The 24,275-nt window shown below is 41.1% G+C and overlaps 2 protein-coding genes and 1 long non-coding RNA gene across 4 annotated transcripts; 1 reads left to right on the top strand and 2 right to left on the bottom strand.

Annotated features, from left to right (window-relative positions):
- Positions 1-989: 989 nt before the first annotated feature.
- On the top strand, positions 990-3,748 carry LOC148902732 (uncharacterized). Its single transcript, XR_016114195.1, has 4 exons — positions 990-1,217; positions 2,166-2,197; positions 2,304-2,373; positions 3,398-3,748. It is a non-coding gene; the product is annotated as an uncharacterized LOC148902732 (long non-coding RNA).
- Positions 3,749-4,015: 267 nt separating this feature from the next.
- Positions 4,016-17,749, bottom strand: LOC148902731 (protein-serine O-palmitoleoyltransferase porcupine-like). Of its 2 annotated transcripts, XM_088989883.1 has the most exons (15): positions 17,059-17,749; positions 15,469-15,614; positions 15,198-15,390; positions 13,391-13,434; positions 13,137-13,318; positions 12,933-13,063; positions 11,812-11,832; positions 11,690-11,704; positions 10,327-10,452; positions 10,149-10,249; positions 8,374-8,450; positions 8,237-8,300; positions 6,978-7,063; positions 6,750-6,860; positions 4,016-5,431 (listed from the first exon to the last, which is right to left on the bottom strand). In XM_088989883.1, the coding sequence occupies exons 2-15, from the start codon at positions 15,602-15,604 to the stop codon at positions 5,330-5,332; spliced, it is 1,389 nt and encodes a 462-aa protein (XP_088846009.1). In that variant the 5' UTR covers positions 15,605-15,614; positions 17,059-17,749; the 3' UTR covers positions 4,016-5,329. The 2 variants fall into 2 exon arrangements, with proteins under 2 accessions (XP_088846009.1, XP_088846017.1); XM_088989891.1 differs by lacking the exons at positions 11,690-11,704; positions 11,812-11,832.
- A 561-nt stretch (positions 17,750-18,310) lies between these two features.
- LOC148902730 (uncharacterized) lies at positions 18,311-22,674 on the bottom strand. Its single transcript, XM_088997637.1, has 4 exons — positions 22,376-22,674; positions 22,193-22,286; positions 21,163-21,319; positions 18,311-20,131 (listed from the first exon to the last, which is right to left on the bottom strand). The coding sequence occupies exons 1-4, from the start codon at positions 22,572-22,574 to the stop codon at positions 19,160-19,162; spliced, it is 1,422 nt and encodes a 473-aa protein (XP_088853763.1). The 5' UTR covers positions 22,575-22,674; the 3' UTR covers positions 18,311-19,159.
- Positions 22,675-24,275: the final 1,601 nt, after the last annotated feature.

Raw genomic sequence — 24,275 nt, 5'->3', positions numbered from 1 at the left:
AAAAAAAAGGGTTTATATTTACTTTCAACATCTGCTTTATATTTACTTTCAATAGAAACAAGAAAGCTCTCATGCTGCCCATTTCATCTTTTCAAATGGGTTGTATTTTTATTTTAATGATTTGTATTTTGATTTATTTGTCTTATTCTCAAATGTAGATTGCAATAATTACAAAGTCGAATGGATTATTAAATTAAATACAATGTTTAGTTTCCTAGCTCATTCGACAATTGCTGATAAACATTGAAACGTCATTAACATTATCATTGTATTCAGCTACGGTGAGGAATCATACGTTTTTTTGTGATTCGTATTTTGATTTGTTTTTTTTTTTAATCAAGGACCATTACAAATGTAAATAAAATGACTTTATTATACAGTACAGTTTATTTCTTTACATTACAATAGCACATTTATTATACATAAATAACGTATATTTTGTGTAGTTTTTAAGGCTTATTTAGTTGAAAATTATGTTTTATGGTGACCTGGGAACGGATTATTCTCATTTTTAATGGTTTCTTATGGGAAATAAATGTTTGGCAGATTAACTTTTCCCCTTACACACGCTTTCAGGGGACTAATTAAGTTCGTAAACTGAGGTATCACTGCATATATCATTTTCCGCAACTTTGAAACAATGCCTTGTTTTTATAACACACTGATCAATATTCTTCTGGGTATTCTTTTTTTGGTCTGATTCACTAACAAAATAATCGGCAGGGGCAAGCAACTGCAGCCCGGTGATAAATAATCAAATCAACATCTTGTTTCATCCATTTTAGGCAAGCAAGTCTAACAAATGAGTCAGTTTCGTGTGACTCGAGTCCAATCACCCGACCCGCGTCCTCCGCCTGTAGCACTGTACTTTCTGTCCAATTTCTGAAAGGGCGCGTTCTGATATTAGCGTGGGATACTCGCAAATACCACGAACAAAAGGTGCACGACGTTTTCCAGTGGCTTGACAAACAGTATGACAAGGTCAGCTGGGCGGTTTTGCCTGGCTCAGCAGAGATCTGCGGATCCACGGGGGCTCGCCGCTCAGCTGACTGGGCTCTTTGCTTTTTTGGCGTGGCTCTTTCTCGAAGTGGCCCCACCGGCGAAGCCATTCAGCGAGGCGGGCCATAAATGACCGTGTGGAACGGCGCGTTTTAGCACAGTATTCTGATCAAAACACCACAGCCTCTGGAGCGTGGCCAAAATGCCAGGAACGAAAGGTGAGCAAACGCCCATACCTGTCAACGTATACTTCCCCCCGTATTTTATACGTGTTTTCATCATTTTGAATTGTGTACGCCATATAAAAACTTTTATACGATAAAAAAAAAAATCGGTGGTTATCGAGTCTTTGTCGATAAAACATGATAAGCACATGCGCGTCACCTTGTTTTTGTTTGATTTGTTTAATTTCCGTTTCCGTGTTTGAAGTCCGGCATTTGTGTTGCAATCGAGTAATCAACTACTACTAGTCATAACGTAGAAGTAAGAGAAAAACTCTAGGATCGGGTCTCCAAGGTGAATACGCAGGATGGATAAGACATACGTAATTGTTTCAGAGGAAGCTAAATTGTGACAGTGTGTGCGCGACAGAGGAAAATCATCTTTAGAACAGATGAAGTCTGCTAAATCCTGCACTGCTGCATATAATAAGCAACACTAAATGTACCACATGTGGGGAGAGCATGAAAAAAATTTAAATAACTGCTTGTGGTATGTATTAGGTCAATAAAATAATATAGACAAATTACCTTTGTTTTTATTCTGTCTGTTTTGTTTCTTGCTATAAGTAAATAATTATGTCTCGCGTTGTGTTTGTAAGGTTTATTATTGATTAATAAGGGGAATTCCAATCATTAATAAGGGGAGCAAAAGTAATACTCGATTGTAAGTATATATTTTTTTATCGCTGCGTCCAGTCGATTATGAAAGCATGATGTGCGCATGTGCGGTAAACTGCATTTCCGCTTGTGTTAGCGTTTTTTTTTTATCATTTCAAATAATGTACGGCGTACTGCAACTTTTATAAGGGAATTGTAATCATTTCTAAGGGCAGCTATTAGCTAAGGTTTACAGGTATCGTATCGCATACGATCATAACGTCTAACAACTCGCAGTACGTGAGTTGCTCGTCCACTATTATTAACATGAAGCGTTCACGTTTTCAGGTAACAAGTCGGACAAGAAGTCAACTACCAAGGTGGGAAAACAGTTATTACAACCAGTATCTACGACTTTGCTTTTTTAATGTTTCTTATGTTCTCTCTTTGCAAAACGTTCTCATGTCTTTGACGTCTTTTCCGCAGCCACCTCAAAGTCCTAAAGAGCAGCCGAAGAAAGGTGATCAGAAAGGAGATGACAACAAGAAGCAAGGAGGTAAGCATTTATAGCACAGGTGTCAAAAGTCAAGGCCCGGGGGCCAAATCCGGCCCGCCACATTATTTTTTTTCGGCCCGCGAAAGCAAATTAAACTTGTGACTGGTATAAAAGTTTTTGAAAAAAAAGACTGCTCATGATTCATCAGTATTCAAAGTACAGTGATACCTCGGCTTACAAACTTAATTGGTTCCCAGATAGAGTGTGTAAGGTGAAAAGTGTGTATCCCAAAAATTAATTTCCCATAAGAAACCATTAAAATTAGAATAATCCGTTCCCAGGTCCCCAAAAAACATAATTTTCTACTTTCTAATTTTCTAAACCTTAAAACTACACAAAATATATATTATTTTATGCAGAATAAATGTGCTGTGGTATTATAATTAAATAAATAAACTGTACTGTATAGTAAAGTCATTTTATTAACCTTTGTGATGGTCGTTGATGGTTTGATGGAATGGAGTGGCCGGTTTCATCCGCATTAAACACTTGATGAGGAACGTAGCCTTCTTCTTTCACCATCTTGAGGAATGATCGATGGGATATTTTAACCTTCCAGTCTACCTGCCTTTGAACTATGAAACGAGTCCAAATTTCACTTGTTTTCGATCCATTTTGTCACTCTCTCTCTTTGTCGTCTGCCTGTCCCTTTAATGTTTAAACCACCTCCCCCTCACTGCTGCGTTCTTGACCAATCACGTGCCTTTAACCGACGACTGGGGGCGGGGAATAGAGGACCAAAACAAGCCGGCTGCCATTTTCTTATTAGGAGAACGGGCTCGTTCGCGAACGACACATCACTGATTGTGGCAGCTCCGTGTGTATCTCGAAAAATAGTTTGTATGCCAAGGTAAAATTTTCATCAATTTAACGTTCGTAAACAGAAAAGTTCGTAAGCCAAGGGGTTGGTAAACCGAGGTATCACTGTAGTTGTCAATTCATTTTTATTTATTTTTTCACCTGTACACCACTTCGAATCAAGTGCCCGGTGAAGCTATCTGTAGCGATTTCGTCCCCCTCGCAGGACAGCCGAAGGGAGAGAAGCAGTAACTTCCAGGCGTTTGTGAAGATGGCACTGGAGACACTGCTGGGCTCCTGCCGTCGCAAACATGGGAGTCCTCGGGGGAGGCAGGGGTGAGCACCCGGTACCCCAACCCTGAGCCAGACGGATTGTTGGGTGGCCTTCCAACACAACTTTTGTTGTCATGGAGAACAAAAATCAACCTCACTTTCTCCCATGTTCCCAACTTTTACCTGTGCCCATGCTGTCCACCCAACATGCAGGGTGCTTGTACACCATTCAAAAAAGAAAATTGCTCTGAGCAAAACCTTTTTTTTTCTCCCCCCACTTTCCTAAATCATCCCTAGTATTGACTGTTTAACAGTTCATACATTTTTCTTGTAAATAATTATTCAAATAAACTATTTCTTACATGATTTTTGAGCTTGTGTGTTTGTGGCTACTGTTTACTTTTTCTAGCAGGGCTCTGCAACCTGTGGCTCCATAGCTACATGTTGCTCTCTGTGATATAGGAAAATGAAACATTTAATATGACTACTTCTTTTCCCTTCAAGGGGTCGCCACAGCGAATTAGTAATAATAATAATAATAATAATAATAATACATTTCATTTATAAGCGCCTTTCAAAACTCCCAAGGTCACTTAACAGTTACAGGCCAGCTATGTAGCTAATAGATAGCTAGCTCGATCGCCAGCTAGCTAGCCGGATTTGGCCACAGGGCCTTGACTTTGACACCTATGGCTTAAAGGACAACCGACACCACTTTTTTGTTTCCTAACTGACATCAGAAAAACGTTTTATAGCATCTAAAGTACCCAAAACACGCAGGATGATATTTTTAGTCAAATGCAAAACACCAATAAAAATGACTTAAAGTGTCCAAAAACTACTTGAAATTGAACCCGGAAGTGGCCAGTTTCAGAAGGTCCCGCCCCCTTGTTCGTGATGTCACGCCAAGATGTCTTGCCTTGCTCGAGAATCAAAACAACGGCTTCAGATTCGGGGGAAGATGCTTTCTTGTTACTCATCCAGTTACGAATATGATTCAAATAGTTCTGAAGAGGAAAGCATACATGTTTGCAATCGATTAAAGAATTTATTTGTGCCATTTTGAGGCGACATTGGGGGTAAATCTCTCACCCAAAAAAAGAGGCACAAAATGGCGACCTCCTGTGGCCACCTCCGTTTCCACAGGCTGATAAATTCCTTATATGGCGCTTGGACGCCCTCTTCTGGCGGCTTTTGGGTGCAACACGAGGTCCCCAGACCAAACAAGTACAGCAAAATACATTGACGTGATGGAAGGACCGCTACAATGCGTCTTTTGTATGGTCAGGGGCGGTCATTTAGTGACGTCACGTACGGACTCGTGTCACATATGTGGCTTTAACCGACGACTGGGGGCGGGGAATAGAGGACCAAAACAACCCGGCTGCCATTTTCGACACGACACATCACTCATTGTGGCAGCTCCGTGTGTATCCCGAAAAATAGTTTGTATGCCAAGGTAAAATGTTCATAAATGTAACATCGGTAAACCAAAAAGTTCATAGGCCAAGGGGTTCGTAAACCGAGGTATCACTGTATGATGAGGAATCACTTAGGGTGGGGTTGAGGGGGTAAAAGCGCATCTGCCGCAGTGATAACAGCGGAAACCGATCTCTGCCACGCTGATCGGTATTGATTGTGACTTGCAGGGAGACATCAGTAACTGCTGTCACGACATGAGCGAGCAGAAAAAAAAAGAGAGAACGGAGTCCATAGAAAAGGAGGAAGGAGAGTGGTGAGGATATCAAAAGGAGGCCTCAGCAGGTAGGGCAGACACATACGAAGCAGACGGCAAATGGTGCCAACCTGGCGATCGAGCGCTTCTTTTGACAGTCTTCAGGGAAGAGAAGCCTCATTATTGCTACTTCTTTGCCATTTCTCCAATTTAGAGAATGAGGCGGTATAAGATCCAGCATCCAAATGTGATCCAGTGACTTGTCCAGCTCAGCTCTGACCACTTCTGAATGATATGATGGCTTTGGTCATCCTGTCAGAAGAAGAGGAAAAAAGTACGAAGTAACTCAAATGGATAGGAAGCTAGCTAGTTTATAGATAGCTAATATAGTTAATAGATACTTAGCTAGATAGATAGCCTGGCAGCTTGAGCGCTAATATATAGCTAATAGAAAACTAGCACATAGCAAAGAGATAGCTTGGTAGGTAGCTAATAGTTATCTAGATAGCTAGCCAGCCAAATAAACCACTAATAGATAGCTAGTAGATAGCTAATAGGTAACTAACAGATAGCAAATAGATAGCTAGGTAGGTAGATAATAGATGGCTAATAGATAGCTAATAGATAGTTATCTAGATAGCTAGCCAGCCAACTAGACCGCTAATAGATAGCTAGTAGATAGCTAGTAGATAGCTAATAGGTAACTAACAGATAGCAAATAGATAGCTAGGTAGGTAGATAATAGATGGCTAATAGATAGCTAATAGATAGTTATCTAGATAGCTAGCCAGCCAACTAGACCGCTAATAGATAGCTAGTAGATAGCTAATAGGTAACTAACAGATAGCAAATAGATAGCTAGGTAGCTAATAGATAGCTAATAAATAGCTAATAGATAGTTATCTAGATAGCTAGCCAGCCAACTAGACCGCTAATAGATAGCTAATAGGTAACTAACAGATAGCAAATAGATAGCTAGGTAGTTAATAGATAGCTAATAGATAGTTATCTAGATAGCTAGCCAGCGAGCTAGACCGCTAATAGATAGCTAATAGGTAACTAACAGATAGCAAATAGATAGCTAGGTAGGTAGATAATAGATGGCTAATAAATAGCTGATAGTTATCTAGATAGCTAGCCAGCCAGCTAGACTGCTAATAGATAGCTAATAGGTAACTAACAGATAGCAAATAGATAGCTAGGTAGGTAGCTTGATAACTAGCTCGACTATCATAATTTACCAATTGTTTTCTAAGTTTACTCACAGATACAGTGCGCTAGCTCTGGCCAGTATGCTCTTATGTCTAGCGGCTAGTGATACTATGATTGGCTAGTAACAAACATCCTCCTGATTTCGTGTCCATTGCTGAAACTAGCATCGGGCTAATATTTCCCGAATTTTTCGAGGGAGGTGATTTGGGGACTAAAATGGCAACTCTCCCAGCAGGGTGGAAATGTTTACAAAAATCGATTGGAACAAGCAGGAGCAGAATATGTTGACAGGCAATAATAATAAACACATGCATGTATTCTTTATCCTCTGCCTGAAAAAAATATGATTGCAACTGATTTGGGACGTGAATGATTTAGTGAGATGGCCCAATCACATTGAAATAAAAGACAAACTCACCTCATCTTCTTCCATGTAGTCCACGCTGGAATTGAATACTGAACCCAAGTAGGTCAGATGTACTATTGCCAGGATGCTGAATGCAACGTTGATCATGTACACCCAAAGTGCCTGAAGAAGACGAGGCCACAACAAAAGCATCATGTCGAGCAAAATGTTCATGCGCAATTATCAAAGATCAACAGAGAATATAAAGAGGGGGGGAAAAAAAAGCAATGGCTGCATCACCTTTTTGTTCTGGTGGGTACAGTTTGGCTGACATTTCTTGGACAGAACACAGGCATTGAACATGACCGCCAGTCTTTTCCGCAGCACTGACAAAAAAAAGAAAGAAAAAAAAAAGAAAATAGGCACGTTAAATTTATGACAATTTTACCTTGGCATACGAACTATTTTTCGGGAGACACACGGAGCTGCCTCAATGAGTGATGTGTCGTTCGCGAACGAGCCCGTTCTTCTAACAAGAAAATGGCAGCCGACTGTTTTTGTACTCTATTCCCCGCCCCCAGTTTTTGGTTAAAGACACGTAATTCGTCAAGAATGCAGCAGTGTGGGGGTTGGGGTTTACAGATAGAAAGTGATAGAGAGAGAGTGAAGCCGTTCTTCAAAAAGAAAATGGCTGCCGACTTTTTTTGTCCTCTATTTCCGGCCCCAAGTCTTCGATTAAAGCCATGTGATTGGTCAAGAACGCAGCGGTGAGGGGAGGTGGTTTAAACATTAAATAGACAGGAAGACGACAGTGAGAGAGTTTCAACTTTGATAGTTCAAAGGCAGAGTGTAGACTGCAAGGTTAAAATATCACATAATAATAAAATAATAATACATTTTATTTCAAGCGCCTTTCAAAACACCTAAGGACACTTTACAATAAAAACAATAAAACATCTGTACACTTGATGCAAAAAGCTATCAACCCAGCTAAACAGAACACTATTGATGAGGAACTAGACAAAATTATCGCAGAGAAAGCACCTACAAGGGATCATTCCTCAAGATGGTGAATGGAAAAGGTTACGTTCCTCATCAAGTATTTAATGCTGAGGAAACCGGCCACTCCATTCCATGAAGCCATTAACGACCATCACAAAGGTAAATAAAACGACTTTATTATACAGTACAGTTTATTTCTTTAATTATAATACCATAGTACATTTATTATACATAAAATAAGGTATATTTTGTGTAGTTTTGAGGCTTATAAAATTAGAAAGTAGAAAATTATGTTTTATGGGGACCCGGGAACGGATTATTCTAATTTTAATGGTTTCCTATGGGAAATAATTTTTAGGATACACACTTTTCGCCTTACACACTCTGTCTGGGAACCAATTAAGTTCGTAAACCAAGGTATGACTGTATTGAGAAAAGGGTTGCCCCTCTGCATTGAGCATAGCTTCTATACATATTGTACAAATACAGATTTGGGGGGTCCACCAAACTGAGCTCTTTTGAAGCGTTTGACACGTTTGCCAGAGAAAGACTCTCACCGTGCTCAGTGTAGGTGATGAAGCCAAGAGACACAAGCACAGCACCCAGATGGAAACTCAGACCCTATCAGACACAACCAAAAGTCAACAGGTCTGGAGGGGGTGCGGTTCAGCAATGTGACTGCTTTCTTACTCACGTGCAGAAGAGCACTGGCTGCGTATGTCAGCATGACGGCAGAGAAAGTCCCAAATTTGAGAGCACTCTGAAATACATCTACAAAATACAAATGTCATGTTATATTTTTCAGCCGCGCATGCAGTTTGAAATACAGTTGTAAGTACTTTAAAGGACAACCGACGTCACTTTTTTGTTTCTTAACTGACATCAGAAAAGCATTATAGCATCTAAAATCCCCAAAACGCGCAGTATAATATTTTTATTCAAATGCAAAACACCAATAAAAATGACTTAAAGTGTCCAAAATCTGCAAAAAAAATTGAGCTGCGAATTGGGCATTTTCAGAAAGTCCCGCCCCCAGTTTGTGACGTCACGCCTAGACGTCTTGCATTGCTTCAGAATCAAAACAATGGCTTCAGATTCGGAGAATATGCTTTCTTGTTACACATCCAGTTATGAATATGATTCAAATAGTTCTGAAGAAGAAAGCATACATGTTTGCAATCGATTAAAGAATTTATTTGTGCCATTTTGAGGCGACATTGGGGAGAAACGATCACCAGAAAAGAGGCACAAAATGGCGACCTCCTGTGGCCACCTCCGTTTCTACAGGATGATAAATTCCTTATATGGAGCTTGGACACCCTCTTCTGGCGACGTTAGGGTGCAACACAAGGTTTTCAGACCAAACAATACAGCAAAATACATTGACGTGATGGAAGGACTGCTACAATGTGTCTTTTTTTTCGGTCAGGGGGTGTTCCTTTAGTGACGTCACGTACGGACTCGTCACCAACTCAAAAACAAGACTTCCTGAATATTCAGCGTGAGTCTTAAAACGTAAAATATAGCTATATGCGGTGGAATCTTATTAAAATATGCTCAGTAGAAGTCATTTGAAGCGATTTTAAAAATTATGGACACAACTTGTCCGGGGACGTCGGTTGTCCTTTAAGGTAGCAATGAACTCAAGTTCATCACTTCACCCCAAGCAGTTGTTTGGCAAGTCATGTAAATTCTTTAAAAAAGAGATTTCAAGCTGTTCATAGCAACATAACCAGAATTCCAAAAAATGAGAAAAATGCCACCGCAATGAATTATTTTACAAAAGTTTTCAAGAATTTAAATATTAACTCCTTCACTGCCAGATGATGTGCAAAAATGTGTTGACTCCAGTGCCACGGTTTTTGTCATTGTCACTCCAATTCCAGGACCCATAGAATATTGAGTTTTAGGACTACATAAACATTCAATTCAGCGTTAAAAAAAACCTTAGACCCTCTTCTTTCATCAGAAAAAAAAATTCCTAAGTTATACGGTCTGGAGTTATCTGAGCTTGAAATGAGGGCGGTTGTCCAAAATACTAGGCAATACATACATATTGGTTTATATTGCGCTTTAACAACAGCTGAAGCTGGAACAAAGCGCTATCGTGGAAAAGGGGAAATGCGGCCCCCTTGTGGAAAAGAAAAAAACATTGCCAGAGGCCATGGCCAGCGCTTTAGCGGCACCCAAGCATGAAAAAACAAAACCAGAACAAATTCGGGATTTAACAAGATTTAACAAGAAAGCTCTACGTCATATTTTCAATTTGCGATTACATTCGGGAATGGCAGTGAATGAGTTAAAGAGCGCTGTTTTCCTTACTAAAAACCACAAAATCACATATTTGGTGTTTTTTTTTTTTTTTGTGGGGAAGCTGGAATAGATGAACGCCATTTCCGATAAGTCTTTTCTGTTTGCGATTGTTACTGGTGTATCTCAAGACATCAGCCCATGTACATTCCAACTCACAGGTGTGCAAAAAACGTGACATGGGCAGATTCCACGATGTGACCACTTCCACCATCGAGCGAGGAAGCTCGATGTTTAGTGGCTTGGACACCGTCAGATCCCTATGAAGCACAGGCGTCTTTTAATAAAATGCGAGACATGCTGCCTACTGCGACACTTTTTTTTTTTTTTTACAAACCATTTGATGTTGTCTTTCTCCTCTGTGAAGCCAGCTCCGGCCAGAATAGTTGTGGTCTCGCTCAAATAAGCAACAAAATAGTTGCTAAAGTGGAAAGACACTGTGTTCTCATAAGCCAATAACCACCTGGGCAAAAAAAAAGGACATATTGGATGATGGTTTAAAGGACAACCGACATCTCCGGACAAGTTGTGTCCATAATTTGTAAAATGGCTTGAAATGACTTCTACTGAGCGTATTTTACAAAGATTCCACGCAGATAGCTATATTTTACGTTTTAAGACTCGCGCTGAATATTCAGGAAGTCTTGTTTTTGAATTGGTGACGAGTCCTCACCCGACGTCACTGAAGGAACGCCCCTGACTGAAAAAGGACACACTGTAGCAGTCCTTCCATCACCTCAATCCATTTTGCTGTAATGTTCGGTCTGGGGACCTCGCGTTGCACCCAAAAGCCGCCAGAAGAGGGCTTCTAAGCTTCATATAAGTAATTTATCAGCCTATGGAAACGGAGGTGGCCACAGGAGGTCGCCATTTTGTGCCTCTTTCTCTGTGAGAAATATCCCCTCAATGTTGCCTCAAAATGACAGGGAATAACTTCTTTAATCGATTGCAAACATGTATGCTTTCCTCTTCAGAACTATTTGAATCATGTTCATAACTGGATGTGTAACAAGAAAGCATATTCTCCGAATCTGAAGCCATTGTTTTGAGTCACTAGCAATGCAAGACGTCTTGGCATGATGTCACGAAGTGGGGGCGGGACTTTCTGAAAATGCCCAATTCGCAGCTCAATTTTTTTTTGTGCAGATTTTGGACACTAAGTCATTTTTATTGGTGTTTTGCATTTGAATAAAAATATCATACTGCGTGTTTTGGGTATTTTAGATGCTATAAAACGTTTTTCTGATGTCAGTTAAGTAACAAAAAAGTGACGTCGGTTGTCCTTTAAGGCTCACTTAGAATCATGCTTAAAAGGGTATTATCGCCGAGAAAGCACATCAACTTCACTCGGATATCATCAAGAGGCGACTATATCAACGACCATCACAAAGGTAAATAAAATGACTTTATTATAGAGTACAGTTTATTTCTTTAATTACAATACAATAGCACATTTATTATACGTAGTATAAGGTATATGTTGTGTAGTTTTAAGGCTTATTTAGTAAAAATTATGTTTTATGGGGACCTGGAAACAGATTATCCTCATTTTTAAAGGTTTCCTATGGGAAATTAATGTTTGGAACACACACTTTTCGCCTTACACACACTTTTTGAGAACCAATTAAGTTCGTAAGCCAAGGTATAACTGTACTGTGGGTAGGTCAGTGTGTAAATATACAATCCATCAACGTACTTACTTTGCCAGTGAACCTCTGAGCAGAAATAGAGGAAGAGAGAAGGTTATCAGTTTGAAGAAACAGTGTAGCCAATACTAAGCATGCATTGCTGTGAATGTTCATGTTCATCGACAGCTAATTACCTGATTTTCCGTCTCTTCTTGCTGTGAAAAGACACAAGGTAAACAAAGGCACGATGTTATTAAAGGACAACTGAAACCATTTTTTTGTTCACTTCACTGACATCAGAAAAACGTTTTATCGCATCTAAAATACCCAAAACACGCAGGCTGATATTTTTGATCTGATATTTAAATGCAAACCACCAATAAAAATGACTTAAAGTGTCTAAAAACGACTTCAAAATAAAACCGGAAATGGCCATTTTCAGAAGGTCCCGCCTCCTTGTTCGTCACGTAACGCCAAGACGTCTTGCCTTGCTTGAGAATCAAAACAATGGCTTCAGATTCGGAGAAGATGCGTTTTTGTTACTCATCCAGTTATGAATATGATTCAAATACAGTAAAGTCTCGTTATATCGATATTCAAGGGAGTCCGAAAAAATATCGATATAACCGGGACTATCGATATATCCGACCCTGTTTGCATGTAATTTTCTCCGTGCGTGCATAGAAATAGTATCGATATAACCGGGACTATCGATATATCCGATATCGATAAAACGAGACTTTACTGTAGTTCTGAAGAGGAAAGCATACATGTTTGAAATTGATTAAAGGAGTCCTCCCATAACAATTCGAGCCGTCAATGGCATCTGGACTGAAATGTAGCGCCCCATAAAATGCAAAAGATGGCGCCCAAGCTCCGTTAGAAATGGGCTGATTTGTCTACTGGGAATTTATGTCAGCGAATATCAAATAGTAGTCTTGGCGCAACACACAAGGATTCACCATCGCGTTATTTATGTGTTTTCCTTCTAATTTCGCCATCAACATGAAGTTTTCACACCAAACAAAGTACCGTAAAATGCATTGTGTGTCGCTTTCTCGGTCAGGGGCATTCCCTCCGTGACGTCACGTCAGGAATCATCACCAACTTGAAAACAAGACTTCCTGAATATTCAGCGCCAGTCTTAAAACGTAAAATATAGCTACATGTAGTGGAATCTTTGTAAAATACGCTCAGTAGAAGTCATTTGAAGTGATTTTACAAATTATGGACACAACTTGTCCGGAGGCTTCGGTTGTCCTTCAAACTACAAACAAGAGTGGATACCCACATGCGGCCTGTGTATCCCACTCACCTCCTTAGCAGCTTGTTTCCATAGACAGGAATGAAATAGGGGAAGAGGTAAGGTGCCACACAGTTGGAGAGAACCAGGCAGAACTGACTCTTAACCCAACTTAAAGACACTTTGAACAACCAAGACAAGCTCTGAGGATTCACAAAAAAAGATACCAAATCCAACATTTGAAGACATACTAAGCTGATATTGTATCGCTCATACCATCTTCCGTCCGTCTAAAGCGTCTTTGTAGCTATTGAAGCTAATCCACGGTCCGAAGATGACTGTTCCCACGTAGTAAATGTAACCCATGAATTCGATGGGAGAGGGTACGCTGGTCACGACGCCTGTGTCCAGATCGAAGGCCAGGGAGATGGCTTTCATGGCCACCACCATCTGTGAACCTGGGCAAGTGTGACAACACTTGGAACGGAAGTGGAATAATTAACGCAGAAAAGGACGGCTGTGTGGTTTACCTCTCATCTTGTGCCAGTTGGTGGTGTCCATCATGTGCAGTTCTCTGGAAAAAATCAAAGACGACATGGCGTCTGAAACTCCGCATGCCACCGCGATATTACATTTGGTACAATATACACGAAACAAATGTTAATTATCGGCCAGGCCAGTGGTGGGCCATGGATATCATAGCGAGGCCTTCAGTGGTGCTATGCCTGAATCAATCCAGACTGAAAAAAGTGTGCTGTGATTTACTACAAGTCCGCTAGAGGGTACCGTTAGCCAGGAAGTAACTGACCGACCTTTTTAATGATGTCCATTTTTTTTCTTGAAAAGTCCGGCTTGAAAATGGCTTTAAATGTAACTCTCAAACTAAATTAATTTATTCTCTTCCTTCAGTCATTGTGAGTTGACAAAACTGCTATGAAATCAACACAATATACAGTGATACCTCGGTTTACGAACCCCTTGCATTACGAACATTTCGGTTTACAAATGTTAAATTTATTAACATTTTACCTTGGCATACGAACTTTTTTCGTACACAGAGCCGTCTCAATGAGCCCTTTCTTCTAACAACAAAATGCCCGCCTCCTGTCTTCGTCTAAAGCCATGTGATTGGTCAAGAACACAGCAGTGAGGGGAGGTATTCAAATGCAGTGGCGGGCCGTGCATGTCACTCCTAGGCCTTCAGTAGTGCTACATCTGAATCACTCCACAGCTGCGAATGTGGTGAGATTTACTAGATGTCCACTAGAGGATGCTGTTGGCCAGGAAATAACTTGTGACCTGAAGGATCTTAAGAAATACAGTTTTTGCTGTTAAATAGGTTAAAAAAGTGCTTTTAAAAAGTTGTTTTTTAGACTAGAATGATTAACATTTTTTACATTGATTATAATGGAAAGTGTGGTTTCGTTTTTTGAACAAATCGGTTTTCGAACAGGTTTCTGGAACAGATTACGATCCAAATCTGCGAACGAGCCCGTTCTTCGAACAACAAAATGGCAGCCGACTGTTTTTATCCTTCCTATTCCCCGCCCCCAGTCTTCGGTTAAAGCCAGGTGATTGGTCAAGAACGCAGCAGTGAGGGGAGGTGGTTTAAACATTAAAGAGACAGGCAGACGACAGAGAAAGAGTGAGAAAATGGATTTCAACTTTGATAGTTCAAAGGCAGAGTGTAGACTGCAAGGTTAAAATATCCCATCAATCAGGCTCCACAAACAACCCGCACAAGCCATCTGTACACTTGATGCAAAAAGCTATCAACCCAGCTAAACAGAACACAATTGATGAGGAACAAGGTAAAATTATCGCAGAGAAAGCACCTACAAGGGAAAATTCCGCAAGATGGTGAAAGAAGAAGGTTACATTTCTCATTAAGTGTTTAATGCTGATGAAACCGGCCACTCCATTCCATCAAGCCATCAACGACCATCATAAAGATAAATAAAACGACTTTATTACCCAGTACAGTTTATTTCTTTAATTATAATACCGTAGCACATTTATTATATATAAAATACTGTATATTTTGTGTAGCTTTAAGGTTTAGAAAATTAGAAAGTAGAAAATTATGTTTTATGGCACCTGAGAACGGATTATTCTTATTTTAATGGTTTCCTATGGGAAATAATTTTTGGGACACACATTTTTCGCCTTACACACTCTGACTGGGAACCAATTAAGTTCGTAAGCCAAGGTATCACTGTATTTGCTTATGCAGCTCTCTACCGATACAGTGTGCTAGCTCTGGCCAGTATGCGCTTATCACGCACGGCTAGTGATACTATGATTGACTATTGACTAGCCAATCAATGACGTTCTTACCCCAGCATCAGATAGATGAGCACAGTTATAGAGAGAAAAGTGCCTCGCATGGTCGAGTGGCGACACAGGAAAAGGAAAAGGTAGCAGAGGAGGCTCAGAAGGACCACCCAGATCATGTGCAGTTCAAAGAACAAGTACAGGACGTACAATCCTCCTGCCATAGTGGCCAAATGCTTTAAAATGGAAGGGAAGCCTGCCACAAACAAAGGAGAACGAGGTGAAAGTGACGATTGAGTGTACGTCGGGACTGATTGGACACAAAAATACTCACTCCACATCCAGAAGAGGCGACACAGTAGGCAGATGACCAGCAGCTGCCACACCTGCTCCAGGCCCTGGTGGGCTGTCGGTAGCAGGCAGCCATGAGTGAGCTCCTGGAAGAACTTTTGGCGGCTGAACGTGCTCATTGCTGCCAATCTGAAATGGCAAAGTCAGGGGTGCTCAATATGTCGATCGGGATCTACCAGTCGATCTACAAGGTACTATTGGGAGATCGCGTGAAAAAGGTGATGTGACATTGTCATGAACTGACGCTATACAAATAAAGTTGAGTTGGTTGGAATAAAAACGACATGTCAGCCTATCAGCCACAGTTAGATTGCAACGTTAACAAGCTTGTTGTTAGTTACATGCTAATTTTTCGCTCGTTTTTTTCCTCTTAAAGGACAACCGTGTCCATAATTTGTAAAATCACTTCAACTGACTCCTACTGAGCGTATTCTACAAAGATTCCATCGCATATAGCTATATTTTACGTTTTAAGACTAAGCACTGAATATTCAGGAAGTCTTGTTTTTGAGTTGGTGATGAGTCCGTACGTGACGTCACTGAAGGAACGCCCCTGACCGGGAAAGGGACACACAATGCATTTTGGTTATTTTGTTTGGTCTGAAAACTTCGTATTGATCCGTGTTGATGGCAAAATTAGAAGGAAAACATAAATAATGCAATGGTGAATCGTTGTGTGTTGCAACAAGACTACTATTTGATACTAGTTGACACAAATTCCCAGCAGACAAATCAGCCCATTTCCAACGGAGCTTGGCCGCCATCTTGTGCATTTTCTGGGACGCTACATTGGAGTCCTGACGGCTCGAATTGATCCGGAAGGACTTCTTTAATCAAATGCAAACATGTATGCTTTCTTCTTCAGAACTATTTGAATCATATTCATAACTTGGATGAGTAATATTTGATCTTTCAAGCGTCCGATTGAATTTTTCGTCTAATTGTGTTCGGGCTTGACCAACAAACATCTATAACAGCATAAAACTTAAAGACGTTCAAAGAAACAAGTTAGGGGTACCTGGTGATATCTACTTATCAATTCTGTGTTACTGATTCTGACTAAAATCAATGAACGGTATGTCTTTTTTTTTTTTTTTTTTTTACAAATCATACAAGTAGCCCCTAACATTCATATTTTTTATCTCGAATTTTGCATCTTATAAGGACTGTATTCTGTGCACTCCCGTGGCGATATGACGTGTCAACAAAGTCTATATATATTTGGCCGTGAAAGAAAATATGAATCTATCTGGCACGATTCCATGACACAGATGTGACATACCCAAGTGGGTTACTTGAACGCCTCACTGTACAACGACTGCAGGGTACGTTGTGGCTCCGCAATGCAGTGGACCGTCGGAACGAGTTGACTCACAGATTCAGAAGCGAGCAAGAAGACACCCGTCACCCACGGCGTACAGTGCCATTTATCGTCAGAACCTGGTGAAGTTCGAGCTAACATTTCTCCAACCTTTGGTTTGGATTTATACTCCATCGTCGACCCCCCCACACGCTAATAGCTGCTCTTGTGTCGCTGTACGCTCGTAGATTTGTGTACCGGAAGGAAGCTTACCCTACGTAGAGCAGCAGCCGCCGAATCCTTCCTGGTTTCCCACCGGTTTACAGTCACTTTACCACACGTGTTTTACTGTCCACTCGGTCCAGAGGATGCTTCGAATTCGATGACGCGCTGCATCAGCACCAAAATCCGTTCAACGCAGCCACGGGAAGACGCGTGCTCCAATCGGTGAGCTAGCCGGCCAATCGGCACAGTGAGTGACAGCGTTGTTGACCAATCATATCTCTCGCATGGGCAAAGTGGATCCTTTCCACCAATAGAATGCAGGGAGCTCAGTCAACGCTAATCTGGTTGAAGCAAATGTGACCAGAAACACCAGAAATTTACCTTTATAAGAGAAACGTGGTTCATAAACATCACCATAACGTTGACTTTTACTAATTGAGTGGGTAAGAAATAGAATCATGTATGGTGCAGTATTGTTCTGCACAGCTGGAAAACATAAAAGATAATGATACACATATCCATTTTCAATAGGTTTTTACCCTATTTTGGAACATGGGAGACCCGAATCTTGTTTACACGTCTGCAAAAATACAGTATTCTAACTCGACCGCCTGACTTGGAGTACGTTATGATCAGGACGTCATCCCGGCGAAACGTGAGCCTCTGGAAGCACATATTGTGAGTAGTTTTACTTTATTTGAATGTTGTTTTGAGTTCGTAGTGCCTGTGCGCTACTTCCGGGTTGACTGACGCTTATGGCTGCCGCTGTTTACCCGCAGAAAAAGGTATACTGTGACTAAAGTGTCCTTGAGAGTTTTGAAAGACGCTTATAAATGAAATGTACTATTAATAATAATAATAATATCATTATCACTTGACAATGGCAGCAAACATGATTTACTTGCAGTGGAAGGAAAATAGCAGTTGGTGGCGCTAAAGTATTATTAAGTAGGTTTGCCCACTGACAATAAACCACAAAGAAAAAGAACGTTGGCATGACATTAAATTGTCACGTCTTGTGCTTGCGTTTTTCATGGGAAGGTTTGTCATTAAACAGTACAATAAAGCAATTTTATTTATGAACAAACAATTAATAAAAACAAATTTTGGTGTTTTGGGAACCTAGAAAGATCGTTTGTGTTTTTAAGGTACGAGCTTGGTGGCAAAATGAATTCCACAAATTCTCAAGGGAGTATTCATTGTACTTGCTACGCCTGAATGTGTAAATGACATATTATTTATGTTATTCTATTATTTATTTTCGAACATCCGCACAGATTTATTTCAATTTCCACCCATGTTAATCTGGAAGTCAATTTATAATAACTTGAACAAAGTGAATTTACAATAACCTCAACTGACATAAGGTTATTCAAAAACATCCTGGAAATGTTTGTAGCACAACTGTAAATTGAATCGACAACTAATTGATAATCGCATTGAAAACTGTATTGACAACTGATTAGTTCTTTGGAGACATTTGCGTCAATTTTTCTGTCCTTAAAATAAATGTGACAGTGGCTTCACAATACTGTACATGTTCGATTCCAGGCGCCGACCTTGCTATGTGGAACAATTTGCATGTTCTCCTCATGCCTGCGTGGGTTTTCTCCGGGTCCTCCGGTTTGCCCCCCACATGCTTGGAAGGATGATTGAACACTTAAAATTGGGAGAGGCTGCATCACACCTGCGACACCACTCACAATCACACCTACATACTACTTACCGCCCATGTTTTTGGAATGTTGAAGATAACTGGAGTACCCAGAGAAAACCCACGCAAGCACAAGAAGAGCATGCAGATTCCGCACAGGAAGATGGGAGCTCGGAATCAAAACCTGCTGCGTTCTTGACCAATCGCGTGGCTTTGACCGAAGCCTGGGGGCGGGGAATAGAGGACAAATCCAGTCGGCTGCCATTTTGTTGTCAGAAGAACGGGCTCGTTTGCGAACGACACATCACTTATTGAGGCAGCGCTGTGTACGAAAATAGTTCGTATGCCAAGGTAAAGTTTGTATACCAAGGTAAAATTTTCATTTTTTAACATTTGTAAACTGAAAAGTTCGTAAGCCAAGGAGTTCGTAAACCGAGGTATCACTGTATACTCGTATATTGTGACGTTTGACCGGAACAGTCCAGTAAATTTTGGTTAAAGAACAATCTTCAGGTCATAAGCAGTTGGTGCCTGCACTTGTGGTTCCTCGTATAGCTCCTCACTTGACACATCGGAAGCGAAATCCAAAACGGTCTCCATCTCAGTCGTTCCTTTACTCAAAATATAGTCGTAGTTTCTTTCAACCTTGAAAAACACTGAGGTGAGGCACTGCGGAGAAAACATCCTCAACGCCGGGGGCAACTTTGGTGGAGTAGCTTTGATCACCTCAGATTTCTCAACCGTTTGTTCCTCGGGAGCGGTGACATCGGAATTGGTGTCTTGGCTAAGGATGGGAAGAGAAGGAGGAGGGGCCATCTCAGCTACAGGTTGCAGTTCCGAGCTAGAGGGGGCCGATTGGGGTTCGCAATCTTGATCAAGTGAGTTTTTTAGCAAGGGGATGAAAGCCCAGGATGTGTGGAAGTCTTCCAGCTGTTCCACAACCTCACCCGGTTCAAGTTCGTAATCCGTCTCGGTGACGGGACAAACGTCGTCGTCGTCATCGCTGGTGTCGACCGGCTGAGCAACCAAGAGTACGCGTCTGTGAAGCTGACAGAAACGCACGCCGCACGTCTGACACTTCCTGACGTCTCTGACGTGAAGCAGTTTGTGGCGCTTTAAGTGGTGGCGGTCGCTGAACGCTCGATCGCAAATATTGCACGGGAAGGCGGGCTCGTCGCGCTGCGTCAAAATGCCATCTTGGATGTTCTCCTGAGCGTCGCGGTAGGAAGGAGACTTCCGTCCTTCATGCTGAATTTTATGTTTCACCAATTGTTCAACAGTGGAGAAGTTTTCATTGCACAACTCACACAGATAAGAGCCCGACGGAGCGACGACGTGCTTGAGGAGCACCTTGGGGTTGTTTTTTCCGAGTTTCAACAAGTGAGGTGGAATTTTCTCCAAAGAATCTGAGGAGGTTTCTTTCATTTCAATGTCACTCGTGGTCTCCGTGCTTGATATGTCTCGGGTCTGTAAAACACAACAAAGGAATTACTGATGACAAAAGATGGAGCTTTTTACAGAGAAGTTTCAAACTTCTTTTGAAAAGTCTCCAATAAAGTGAAATGGTGACTTTGGAGATGTGTTTCATTCGCTCATAAATCAATGAACTCACATCTCCAAATATCTTGGAAATTAGAAGATTTGAATGTAACTTTATGATTTAATTTTCCAGTACAGTGATACCACGGTTTACGAATGCTTTAGCTAACGAACCTTTCACCTTACGAACATTAAATTCGCGAGGATATAATATTGGCATACGAACTAGTGTTTGGGAAACACACGGAGCGCCACAATGGCTGGCGGACTAATTTTGGGCGGAAGAACACCAAACCACACAACCGAATAGCGCCACACTGAGTGCATACGTGTCCCTCAGAGACCGAAAAAAAAGGACACATTGTAGCAGTCCTTCCATCACGTCAATGCATTTTGCTGTACTTGTTTGGTCTGAAAACGTCCCGTTGCACCAAAAAGAGCCAGAAGAGGGCGACCAAGTTCCGTATAAGGAATTTATCAGCCTGTGGAAACGGGATGATTAACTCCTCACAGGAAGTTGGTCGCCATTTTCTGCCTCTTTTTTGGTGATACATTTCCCCCCAATGTTGCCTCAAAATGGCACGGAATAAATTCTTTAATCGATTGCAAACATTTATGCTTTCCTCTTCAGAACTATTTGAATCATATTCATAACTGGATGAGTAACAAGAAAGCATATTGTCTGAATCTGAAGCCATTGTTTTGATTCTCCAGCAATGCTCGACGTCTTAGCGTGACGTGACGAACTGGGGGCGGGACTTTCTGAAAATGCCCAATTCGCAGCTCAATTTTTTTTGTGCAGATTTTTGACACTAAGTCATTTTATTGTTTCTTTTGCATTTGACTAAAAATATCATACTGCATGTTTTGAGTGTTTTAGATGCTATAAAACGTTTTTCTGATGTCAGTTAGGAAACAAAAAAAGTGCTGTCGGTTGTCCTTTAACTTGGACGTTATACCTTTGCACATGCCGTGATCTGGACCTGTTCTGAAGCTTGGCTTTGAGTTATTTCCAACAATGGCTGCTGAACCGCAGTTTCCTCATCTTCGGTCAGTGTTTGCTTGAACTCCTCTTTGCTGTGAGGCCACTGGCATTTTCTGCTTCCTGTAGCAATTCTTAAAAAAATAGTGCAAAAAGGAAATTTGGTTCAGGTGTGCTTTGATGGAATTGATTGAATCATTTTTAAGCGCCTTTCAAAACTCTCAAAGTCACTTTACAGTCACAGCATCCATTTTTCTGTGGGTGAACTATAACCTCTTCAATGACTTTTCTTTTAATCTTTTCAATAATGCCATAAACATCAGCAATTGAGCTTCAGTGGTGGCACAAGTGTGCAGACACCTTCATACTGGTGATGTTCACAATTAACCAGTAAAAATATACTTTTTTGGAAATAAGACCACTACCTGTTTTCGTTCTTTCTTTTTTTTTTAATGAAGACTTTAGCCTTCTACATGACTGTCCACGAATGTACTTGGAAATGCAATTATTTTGCCTGTGTGGAAATGTCTGACAACGATTTAATTAATGTCTTCACTGAATCGAACATGCATGTTTCCAAACTTTATAAATAAAGTGGAAAACATAGAAAATGTCAACTTCACAGTAATTCGAACCCTGAATGTCGAGCTATGAGGCAGACGTGCTGACTAAGCCATGTTGCAAACCCATCACAATATCGACGGTAATTATGAAGATGCATTCGCATCAGTGTTACATCCAGCATTTATTTTATGCTTACACACAACAATAATGTACGTGCACCCATCGTCTTAAACAATAATTAAAATATCTCGTGTACAATTTGTACTTAATGAGATTTTGAATCTACGTAAGAACTGATTTGTTAATGGTGTAACAACAGTTAGCTTGAGTTGAATGAAAGTACAGTTCAGACGTTGGAAATAGAACGTCAACACGGTTACAAGCAGTCGGCCTGTAAATCAAATTAAAAATGTTTGCAAAATTAAGTGTGGGAATTCACTTGCCTTCTGTTTTGGAACTTGGGACGCGGGCTACTCTTCACGTTTGCAAACACGGAAGGCACAAAATCGGGATTATCCTGATCCATAGATGCTTGTCCTGCAAACGCACGCACGTTCTGTAAACATCATTTTTAGGCGATAAACGCGCAAGTCGACCAAAAGAAGAAACAAAAATTGATCGATTACCTGATAGGAAATGAGCGCCACAAATGCGAGCATTTTCATTGAGCTCCTCCGCATTGCCATTCACTTGTTGGAGCGCTTTGAGCCATAAACGCCGCCGGTTGGCCTGAAACGGTCGATATTCCGTGGGTAATCTGAAGAATTTCAGTTTGCCCCCAGCAGAGTGGCTATTTGGACAACCTCGCACGCAACAAGCGTACATTTTAGCTGAAATGCAGTTTAGCTTCAGCTCACGAAGCGTGGAGTGAAAGTGCCTTATCGGCTTCCGTTGTCGGCAGCGCGTTTTGCACAGGAAGTTAGCGTCAGTTAAAGGACAACCGACGTCTCCGGATAAATTGTGTCCATAATTTGTAAAATGGCTTCAAATGACTTCTACTGAGCGTATTTTAATAAGATTCCACCGCATATAGCTATATTTTACGTTTTAAGACTCGCGCTGAATATTCAGGAAGTCTTGTTTTTGAGTTGGTGACGAGTCCGGACGTGACGTCACTAACGGACCGCCCCTGACCGTAAAAAAGACGCATTCTAGCGGTCCTTCCATCACGTCAATGTATTTTGCTGTACTTGTTTGGTCTGGGGACCTCGTGTTGCACTCAAAAGCCGCCAGAAGAGGGCGTCCAAGCTCCATATAAGGAATTTATCAGCCTGTGGAAACGGAGGTGGCCACAGGAGGTCGCCATTTTGTGCCTCTTTTTTTTGGGTGAGAGATTTCCCCCCAATGTTGCCTCAAAATGGCAAAAATAAATTATTTAATCGATTGCAAACATTTATGCTTTCCTCTTCAGAACTACTTGAATCATATTCATAACTGGATGGGTATTTTAGATGCTATACAACGTTTTTCTGATGTCAGTTAGGAAACAAAAAAGTGACGTCGGTTGTCTGGCACTGGAGTGGATACATTTTTGCACATTGTCTGGCAGTGAATGAGTTAATTGTGCTTTTTCTCATCCTACAACTGGATAGTATAAAATAAGAAAGAGAGGGTGATGGATATGAATAATTGGGCTAACAAGATGATAATAGTTCCCCGTATTGCCAGCTGTTGGACTGAACTTTCAAGGGCCATTCAAAATCATGTTGTGTGAAAACATAGAGACACTACGGATAGTAAAAATAGTAAACCCCTTGAAAACATCTATTTTTTTTCAGTCTACTAATCCATACATCCTTGAATGCTAAAATGTCTGAAAAGCAAGCAGTCCTTTGGTCCAGAATCCAAGCACCCCAACATAGACGCAGTGCCGTTACCTGCTGACACGATGCTGTGACATCGGCATCACCAAGTTGTCAGGCTCAACTCCCTTCAAAGACGTTACGACCCCTGCTGCCACTTGCGCTTTAGCTGCCACAAGCAATTACACATTCATTTCAGCCAGACAGGCTCCCATCCCCCCCTCACATCTTCTTTCTCCTTTCTCTCCTTGTTGTGTCCCCTGCAATATCTGCCCTTCTAATATCACACACACACACATACACACGCACATGCGCACACACACATACCTTTCAAAATGTCCTCACTACGTATGTATAAAATCATAGTGGTCCTCACAAAAATAGGCATACAAATTTTCTCTCTCACACACACACACACACGCACATTCTTATCAAAATGTCCTCACTACATATGGTGTAAAATTCACACAAAAATAGCCATACAAACTGACACGCATGCGCACACACACACGCACGCACCCACCCACCAACCAACCCCCCCTCCACACACACACACACACAAACACACACACACACACACACACACACACACACACACACACACACACACACACACACACACACACACACACACACACACACACACACACACACACACACACACACACACACACACACGTTCTTCTCGAAATGTCCTCACTACCTATGGTATAAAATCACAATG

Source organism: Hippocampus bargibanti, linkage group LG01 (assembly GCF_051943395.1).
Source record: "Hippocampus bargibanti isolate YZ-2025 linkage group LG01, ASM5194339v1, whole genome shotgun sequence".
Classification (NCBI taxonomy): domain Eukaryota; kingdom Metazoa; phylum Chordata; class Actinopteri; order Syngnathiformes; family Syngnathidae; genus Hippocampus; species Hippocampus bargibanti.
The sequence above is the reverse complement of the archived record's forward strand: the minus strand, read 5'-3'. Positions and strand labels throughout refer to the sequence as shown.